The sequence below is a fragment of the Aptenodytes forsteri genome, unplaced genomic scaffold (assembly GCF_000699145.1).
Source record: "Aptenodytes forsteri isolate BGI_AS27 unplaced genomic scaffold, ASM69914v1 Scaffold80, whole genome shotgun sequence".
In the NCBI taxonomy this organism is placed as follows: Eukaryota; Metazoa; Chordata; class Aves; order Sphenisciformes; family Spheniscidae; genus Aptenodytes; species Aptenodytes forsteri.
Window position 1 is genome coordinate 2,135,973 of NW_008795026.1, and position 10,186 is coordinate 2,146,158.

Genomic DNA, 10,186 nt, shown 5'->3' on the forward strand with positions numbered 1-10,186 from the left:
TTAGCTTTTAGACGAACCCATGTGCTACTGAAGTGATTTGCTCACCTTTTGTTCATTATGGAGGGTGCTGAGGGAAACTAGCTTGGATATAGATGTTTCACTTTTAGACAGCCAAATTTATGTCACATGAATTCCATTCCTGGTGCTGCAAGAACATGTGCTGTGGAAGGTCCCAATACTATCCAAACTAATGAGTTCATTAACCACAAGATGTAATACAGTTGGGTGAACTTAGGCTGTTCGAGGTGCAATAGAAAAGGAGGACAGTAGGAAATGTGGGTGGAAAAAAAAAGGAATTATGCAACTTGCTAATGCTTATGCAGTGACTTAACCTTATCTTTCAATGTAGGAATGAAACTGTTAAAAAAAAAAAAAAAAAAGGGGGGTTCATCTCCCTAAGCACAGAAGAGACAGGGTTGTAGTCCCAGGCCTGTTCTGGGATACATTTCCCTGAGAACTGAACAGCATGCACTTGAGGAATCACAAAAGTAGGGGAATAATTTTCTCTACCCAGCAAGGAATCAAGAAACATATTATATGTGTTCTTTTTTTTATCAAGATGGTCTGAACTTTGGCTCATGAAAGCTTTCTATGTTGTTGTTTAGAAGTGTGGAGGAGGCCAATGAATATTCATCTGGGACATCACCATAGATTGCCAAGTCAAAGTGCTCAAAGAAGTACAAGCTGTTATACTCAGAATGGCTCTGCCATTTCATTGGGAAATAACAACAAATTGTATGTATAAGGCAAAGAAAGATCATTTGGTCATCCTCTCCGAACACCTTGGCAATTTTTCCACACTTCCAAGCATCCTTCTGTCAATGCCAAAGTTATATCAGACCGTTTTCTGCACACCAACATCACATATTTCTTCCTTTGGCATCAGGCAATTTCTCATTGTATTTACCACCTTCTGAAGCAACAGATAACTCCCTTTCATTGCTTATTTTATTACTTTGGTTGTGCTTTCAGATGGGAAGGGTAGTCTTGTTTCCCAGAGGCAATATGAGGTTGGTGTGCTGTTGCTGGAGTTCAGAGACTGTGTCTTGCCCATGGGTCCATCACCAGCTGCAGGATCACTCCTCTGGAGTCTACCTGTACTAAATAGTGGAATGTCTTATTAAAGATACCCCTGGTATTTCCTCACAGCTGAGCGCATGCAGCACCTTGCACGGAGACTAGCTTGGGTCTGGGGAGTAACGATAGCTTCATAAAGACAGCTTTATCTCAAGATAATCAGTTCAGCACATCAACAGAGCTAATTAAGGGTGTTAAGAGCGGCATCACACTCAAGCAACAATATTATTTCAAGTCAAGGAGTGTGTTTGCAGGTACTCTACAAGTACTGCACTTGGGATGATCTTCAGACACAATGGGAATAAAGGGCTCTAGTCCAGTGCTGCATTTTTCTGTTCTTACTCTTTCCTCTGGCTGTGATAGATGTCTGCTCAGCAGTGATGCTGTTGAGCAGACATATATCCAGCCAGATGGGTTCAAAGCAGAGACCGATGGCAATGTTGACAGATAGGTAACAGAGTCCTTATGAGCTCCTATGTAATACTGAAAAACAATAGTTACACCTATAGCCGGGGCAAGAAACGCAGACCACCGGTCAAGGAAAGGAAAAGAATCAAATAGCTCTTGCAAAACTTTGATATGCCAGATAGAGAACACATTTTACTGGTTGTGGAGTAATGATTTTGAAGGACCTTGCCAAGCAGCACTTAAAGCTCTGCTGGAATGGAGCAGCATGTAGTTAGTTTTATGATTCCATATTAGTTGCATATTAGCTATGAAGTACCGCATACATCACAGATGCTTCAAAAGGGTAATCGACCTGCCTGTGAAGATAAAAACATCTCATATCTTTTTTTACTTTGCCTACTAATGCTTCTTAAATGCACGGTAGTTTATAGATATTTCCCTGCAACTGAGTATCCATGATCTTTAGTTAAAGAAGTCATGCCATTTCACCAGGTCTCTGGGGACGTTGACAACGTAAGGGCACAATAAATCTGATAAATAATACAATAGGGAAAATAATGCCAATCAAGGCATGAAGAGCTGGATGAATTTTATGGGTGATGCTATATGGGAAATCTGCCAATAGCAGCAATCCTGTGCACAGGGAGTTATGAATTGTATTCCATAGTCTCTGCTTTCATAAGTCTATAGCTGCTGTAGTTGCAAAGATAAGCTAGAAACTCTTGACCTGTAGATGAATGATCCACTCATGTCCACGTGAATATTCAGAGAGCTTGAAGCAACAGTTCCAACAGACAGACCTCTAAAGTCATTATAATGTCAAAATATTCAGATATCCAGAACAATCCTTTAGATGTCAGTAACCTTCAATGTTTTATCATACCTGTATGGGTGAAGCAGCATAATATGAAGGAGAAGAATTGTTATATCATGAAAATTTTTATTACTTATAAAAGCCAGGCATTTTAACTGGAGTTTGTTTAAAAAAATCAAGTATTGGTTAGTTTTATACACGACGTCCCGGAAGGGCATAAACTTTCAAAGCTCAAGAAAGGCTGGGGTTTATGATCACACATATGAATGGATGGGATACAGTGGATTCGGATTTTCAAAAAGTTTTTGATAACGTCATTACTGAAGAAAGATTCTACCTTTTTTCAAAAATTTTGATAACGTCATTACTGAAGAAAGATTCTACCTTGAAGGAAAGCTGGCATCAGCTGAGATCAGAAGAGCTGAGTGGCTCAGACATGACTGATTTACCTTAATGTTACAGGTTTTCACACATCTGCTGGCCTACGGTAACTTCTTGTGTGTGCTCTTTGCCTACGGTGAATGCAGGGCAATGAAACAGCTTACCAACAATGAAAGAGAACCAAAACTAAACTATACTGCCTTGAATTTGACATGAACCAAGAGGGACATATATACTTACTGTGTATCAGCTGATTTCAACTTTGTAAGCTGTAAAAATTTTACTGTGTGTCTGAGCCCTAAACAAAAACAAAGCAGCAGGAGCATACGAGTCTTTCTCAAAATTATTGGTGAGTTATGCTAGCCTAATCCGATGTAAGGTCTGAAAGTGAACAACACGTTAGCAAAATTTGCAGATGATCAAGAAATGAATCAGATCTTCAGAAAGTTTAAATTGGGATATCTTTCTTGAATTGGCTGAGCGACACTTATTAAAATCTGTTCTATAATAGTTTTGAGAGGGGTTTTTTTTAAGTGTGATGAAAATTCTATAAAGCTAGAGGACTAGGAAATACAAGAGCTGTCAAGTTATACAGAAATGATAAGGAGTGTACTTTGTAAGGAAAAATTATAATACTCTTACATCTTCAGGGAATTTCAATTAAATTGAAACCACTCAAAGGAAAAGAAAAAAAAAAAAAAAACACCAAAATTATAATTGGGGACAGCTGAAGTAAAACATGCATGGAAGTTATTAGGCTGTGTTAATAAAAGGAATAAAGATAGTACTGAAAGTAAGAAAAGGCCATGACATCGACAGAAGTCAGTGCTCTGTTTTGCTTACCGTTAGTGCTTTGGTGTCTTAAACTTTGGAGATGGAATTTTCTTTATTCGCCCTCATCAACCTGAGTAAGCAGAGGAAAAAAAAAATAGACTCTTTCAAAGCAGTAACTCACTTTGTCCAAAATTAGGCATCTAGCATTAGGGTATAGAAATTGCTCCCTGAGGATACTTACCTCTTCTCCATTGACTGTAGAGAGAGCCTGGGTAGACTGGGCTGAACTATAAAGGTCTAACATTTGGCTGTGACCAATGCTGTTTAATGCTTTCATTAATGACCAAGATGGTGGGGCAGAGTGCACCTACAGAAAGTTTGAAGATTACACGAATTTGGGAGGAGTGGTTGATGACCAAGTGGTTAGTTGTGGTGTTATTCAGAGGCAACTGGACAGGCTGGAGAAATACGCAGAGAGGAACCTCATCAAGTTCAAGAAAGAGAAATGCAAAGTCCTGCACCTGGAGAGGAATAACCCTATGCACCAGGACAGGCTGGGGACCAGCTGGCTGGAAAACAGTTTTGCAGAGAAGGACCGAAGGCTCCTGGTGGACAAGAAGTTGATCCTGAGCCAGCAATGTGCCCTTGTGGCAAAGAAAGCCAAAAGCATCGTCAGCTGCATGAGGAAAAGCGTTGGCAGCATGTCAAAGGAGGTGATGTTTCCTCTCTTTCAGCCCTGGTGAGACACATCTAGAGTGCTGGGTCCAGTGCTGGGCTGCTGAGTACAAGAGAGACATGAACACACTGCAGTGAGTCCTGCGAAGAGCCACAAAGATGATTAAGGAATTACAAGGAGAGTCTGAGAGAGCTGGGGCTGTTTAGTCTAGAGAAGAGAAGATTCGGGGGGATCTTATCAATGTGTATAAATATCTGATGGGAGGGTGTAAAGGAGATGGAGCCAGGCTCTTCCTGGTGGCGACCAGCAACAGGACAAGAGGCAACAAGCGCAAATAGAAATATAGGAAATTCAACTTAAAGATAAGAAAACACTTTCTTATTGTTAGAATGGTCAAGCACTGGAACAGGTTGCCCAGGGAAGCTGTGGAGTCTCAATACTTGGAGATTTCAGAACCTGATTGGAAATGGGTTTTGAAAAACCTAACTTACCTGCTCTAGTTGCCCCTGCTTTGAGCAGGGCAGTTGGACTAGACAATCTCCAGAGGTCCCTGCCAACCCCCAGTTCTGTGAATCCCCCTTATCAGTTTTTCTTTCTTCTTGCAAAACTGCATTGCTCTGATTTCTTTCCTACACAAGTCCTCGTGGAAGTAAATGAAATTGATAATCCTAATTCATGTAGAAACATTTGAACACCTGGACTCTCATTTGCATATGGGAGTCACAGCATCTGCAATTTACCATTTCCTATTTTTGTAATCACACCTTTATCTTCATTTTTAAAAAGGGAGTTCTAGTAAAATTCATAGGTGTTTTATGCATGCTATGCAAGGAAAAAAATAAATCAAAAAAACTATTCCTCCAGATAGAAAAAGGACTGAGTATTGCTGACAGGTTTGGTTATTCTTTAACACTGAAATGCCTAAGCCAGGCAGCAAGTTGAATATATTTCTTCAACTATTTCCATGCAAAATTACTGCTAGCGTTGTATCAGCTCTTTTTTAAAAAAATTGTTTACTGAAGTCAAAAGCAACAATTTTCCTGAACGATGAAAACACTGGATATTAGAAGAGACTACCGGATTGCATCTGTCATTCATGGACATTTCGCAGCACATGAACCCCACATCAGTTCACGTGTTAGAATGATGGCTGGATGTCCTACAGACTGCATCCTTCCTTGTGGACAATCCTGTGACAAAATCCAGGTTGCTGGTTGCCAGCTCTTTCAGGCAAAGGTGTGACATTTCTGCCTGAGGCCCTCAAGGCATTCATGTAGAGCTGAAAAGGGCTGACTTGTCCCTTGTAGCAGTAAATCCTTTCTGAAAATCCACCTCTTGGACCTCCTGATGTAATTACCCTTCAAGTCCTGTTTTGTCATTGACAACAGACATGGTGAGTGGCAACAAAGACACTAGGGACTTTTCCAGTTAAGCGTGCAAGGGGAGAAAAGTGAATAAATGCCTTCTTGGTTTTTAAAAGAAAGATAGAGCCAGATTCTCAGCTGCTGTGATCCAGGCAGATACTTTAATTTCAGTGAATTTACAAAGATTAATGCAAGTAAATGAAAACAACCCAAAATATTTAAACTCCAAGGAATAATAAATGGTATATTAAAGATAGTAGAAAGGCCCTGATGTTGTTCTTTTTGTTTGCCTTAATAGGGTTGCTCTTTACAGACTACTTTCTATGGGAAACTTTAGAGCTGTTGCTGTCTGGTATTCAGTTAAATTTTCTTTTAGTTTTTCTGTTACCTTAAATATTTCAGCATCAACTTATTGACACCCTAAACAGTCTAATTCCTTCTCAAGTCTTTGCGGTAGGTCAAACTTTGCTACATTGGGTTTCATATTGCTGATCCGTATACTTCAGAAGAGACTGGAGGTGGGGTTATTCTGTCCAAATTCAGATATCCACAGTGTAGATGTCAACATATGAGCTAGCTGTTAAGAATTCTTTTACACTCATGGGAGAGAAGTAGAAAGTTTAAAGTAGACAGTTAAAATAGGTCAGACAAATTGTTTTCTTCATATGTCTACTTCTCTCTGTTGACTATATAAAAAGAGACTTGACAATGAGCTCATATATGAGTATGCATCTCCTAGGTTTCCAAAATCAGGTGACATGTCCTATGTCACTGAAAGGTTGCTTCCCCAACTCTGCTTATTTCTTCCTAGCAAGTGTCTCAGTTGACATGAAGAAGGTTCACCATGCCCTTTAATATAAATTATGAAGTTGGCATACTACATTTAGGAAGTTTTAGGAGGGATATAATAATATACACTGGATTTCACAGCTTGTATTGAGAGCCTAAAGAAGATAAGTAATCAACTACATAATTACCTGTTCATATATAAGCCCAAGACGTCCATCTAGCAAACTTTGTGCCATAAACAGCTGTGGAGTTCCCTTCCCTGGGGAGAATTTGGAAATGCCAAGGGAGTGGTCTGTGAGCCAAACTGACTGCTGACAGCTGGAGTATTCTCTTCAGCACCTTCTTTCTTTTGCACCCCATCATTCTCCACCCATGTTTATTCTGCATAGGCAAATATTCTTCATGTCACTAGGAAGTACTGGGGTAACTGGGCATGGAGTGGGTGACTTTGCTGCAGTGTAGAGTATGCAGTCTGCAAAAGCTCAGTTGATCCTGCAAGTTGTCAGAAGCTTTCAGTTTTCCACACTTGTGTAGTAGCTCGGTCATGGTGCAGAAGAAGGATATGGTGGGCAGCCCTGACTAGACACTGAATTAAGATTAAGTAGGTAATGAACTCACATTTGATCACCACTAGTCTCGGGCATTGTGAGTCAGATTTGAAATTTATTGCTTTCCTTTCAAACCACTGGCACACGTCCCAGAGGACCATAACAAGGAGCCTAGCAGATCAGGTTGTTTCTTTCTTTCGGGTGAGATCTTAATAATAGCTCTTAACTGCCTTATAAAGTCACTAAAAATCCTCTTTCATTGGTCCTACACAGGTACACTCTGTCCGAGATGCTGTATAACAATTCCACCCATTACTTGATATGGTGAGGTTTGATTCTTTTAAGCAGTGATTCTTTTATGCCTCCCTGGGAGTAAGCACATCCTACTGGAAAGGACTCACTATCTGGTTTTGTTGGTTACTGACATCATGTTGTACACTTGTCACTTATGGGCTTCTCACGGTGCAATTCTCCTCACCAGCCTTTAGGCTTCTGTAACATAGTCCACGTATGAGCTAAGCACTCCAGAGTCCCTTGGGGGAAAGAAATGGGCACTTGCAGCAAAACATGTTTCGCCGGAGCTTTTCCAACCTGTCCTTGAAGTGCTGATGACTCACCACTAAGTAACACAAAGAATCTGTGGTGGCACTCAAAGTGTCTACAGTGGACAAATGAATCCACCTTCATAGATGATGAATTACTTTCTTAATTCATTAAGCTGACTGAAACAAGTCTTTTTTTTTTTCTTTTTTCTTCCTGTATTTCAGCCATGCTTGAAATAATCCCCTGAAGCCCATTCCATTATAGTAACAATCAACTGATTTTCAGATTCTCAGACGCTTCAACAGCCCTTCTGTTTCACCAGAGATAATTGAAGATTTTTTTATATTGGGGAACTGTATATGCATGACTGAAAGGTGCAACCCCCATGCTATTGGCTAGTCTGACTTCACTAATTTTAATTACGGTAGCAGATGCAGATAAAACAACATGTTGCACTGGTATCTCTAATTTACTAATGAAATTACAGGATTTGGCTACCAGTGACTTCAGAAGACAATATGATAATTCAAGTTTCCCTGCCAAATCCTATATTCACATATTTATTTCTTTTCCCAGTACTGAATAGAAATGGAAATGCTTTATAAGCATTGCCCGTATTTTTAGAAAGTTCATTTTTCTTGTAAAACATAGCTGGTAGTACCTGTTTGTGAGATAACTAGCCTTTTATTGGTAATAGGTGGACTCTGCACCTATGTATATCATACATGCTAGGAGCTGCTAAACAATATATACAGGTTCTGCTGCAGGTCCGGGGCACAAGTTTACGGAACCAGTAGTTGTTATTACCTAATAAACACTTGAGTCTCTGTGGATGATATGAAGGCCTCAGCCCAGTTTTGATGCAGGTTTCCATGACTACCTTGAAGGCAAAAATGAAGTAGGTTCTTTTACTTTCTCTGCAAAATGTGAAAGAAAGGCAATGAAATGGTTTGCAGATGCTCTTGTCGTCTCTTTAGAAGTTCCTTTTAAACTAAGATAAAACAGAAAACACCCACTCTCCACTTTTCAAACCTAGTGAATGCCAGGTTAAAGTAAAACTGTGTCTTCAAATATTGGCAAAAGTGCATTCTAAAGGTTACCGCTTTCCCACAGGGTATCTGTCCATCCGTTTAGTCAGGCATCTCCCACCCTTCCATTGTATTTAAGTCGTATTTGTGATGCATTACAGTGGCAGAATCCAAGGATAGAATTCAATCTCCACACCACTCTCTGGCCTTTCTGGACTGGCCTGCACACAGGCGTGCAAACGATCAAGAAATAATTTCAAATCCAATGTCTGCTAATGCGTCTCTCTGGTTTTCTGTTGCTTCTGTTAACGGAGTGACTTTCTTTTTCCAACTCCTGACTGCTGAATATCACCATGGATATTTGTTGTGCTCCTCAGCTGAGATCTTATCAGTCCCTCATTATTTGATAAACCATCAGAAATACAGTTAAGTAATTAAATTCAGTACCAGAGCAGCACGAGAGTGACTGATCGAGTGAGGATGGAAGAAAGCAGATCAGTTTAGAGGGAATTTTATGAATCATTGTTCTTCATTTAGTCAGGGTCTGGATAGAGAAGACAAAAATTTAGAGAGAGCTTAATTTTCCTTTTTTATTTTTTAATTGAAAGACTCTCTCCTTTCTAAATGCTGATGTCTTGGCAGTATGTTGTAGTCAATAAAAAAAATTGAGTGTTCCTGATTCTGAAAGTTCTTTTACATTCGCCTTTGTCATTCCTTTATTTACTTTCTGTCTTTGGTCTGTTTTCTTTTCAGTCTTTTCTCCTTTGTTGTATTTCCTCACATACTCTCTGATATTTTAAATATTTTTCCAATATACCCTTGCTTTATTCTTTCTCTAATTGTTTGTGTCCTGTATCCCTGAATTGTTATTATCCATGATCTCTTTGTTTTCTTCTCTCAAACATTTACTTATCTGTTTAAACATTTTTCTAGTTCTGAAGATGTATGTCAGTTGTGTTTATGCCCACAAAGGTGACGGGTGGTGGCATGTAGGAAACCTACATCAGACAAGATTTTAAAAGGGGCTTCAGCATTCAAAGGCTTCATTTACACTTGGAAATAAAACAGATGAGAGGCAGTTCTCTGGCTCTGAGACGAACTGGTGTGGCACAGCTCATGCCCATGGGGCTAAACTCTCATACCTTCCTAAGCAGAGATGTTGCACCTAAACTACTGTAGACATTGCCAAAGGACCTCTGGCTGAGCTTATCTTGGAGGAATTAGGTCTATAGGGCAGAGATAAACTGAAGGGGTGTGGTGTGTTAACCTTGGCTGGACTCCAGGTGCCCACCAAGCCACTCTATCACTCTTCCTCCTCAACTGGACAGGGGAGAGAAAATATGGCGAAAGGCTCATTGGTTGAGATAAGGACAGGGAGATCACTCAGCAATTACTGTCACAGGCAAACATTTGACTTGGGCAAATTAATTTAATTTATTACCGATCAAATCAGAGTAGGGTAATGAGAAATAAAAACAAATCTTAAAAACACCTTCCCCCCACCCCTCCCTTCTTCCCGGGCTCCACCTCACTCCTGAATTCTCTACCTCCTCCCCCTGAGAGGTGCAGGGGGACAGGGAATGGGGATTGCGGTCAGTTCATCACACGTTAGCTCCGCTGCTCCTTCCTCCTCACTCTCTTCCCCAGCTCCAGCTGGGTCCCTCCCATGGGAGACAGTCCTCCACGAGCTTCTCCAATGTGGGTCCTTCCCACAGGCTGCAGCTCTTCATGAGCCGCTGGTTCCCTTCCACAGGGTGCAGTCCTCCAGGAACAGACTACAGACT

At 40.4% G+C, this 10,186-nt stretch overlaps 1 protein-coding gene across 1 annotated transcript in view; it reads left to right on the forward strand.

The window, feature by feature from the left end:
- The first annotated feature begins 3,771 nt into the window (after window positions 1–3,771).
- The window catches only part of ADCYAP1R1 (ADCYAP receptor type I), a 122,986-nt gene continuing 116,571 nt past the window's right edge, over window positions 3,772–10,186 (forward strand). Inside the window, 1 exon segment of the mRNA XM_009275979.1 lies at window positions 3,772–4,007. Within this exon segment, the coding sequence (XP_009274254.1) occupies window positions 3,772–4,007 (236 nt within the window).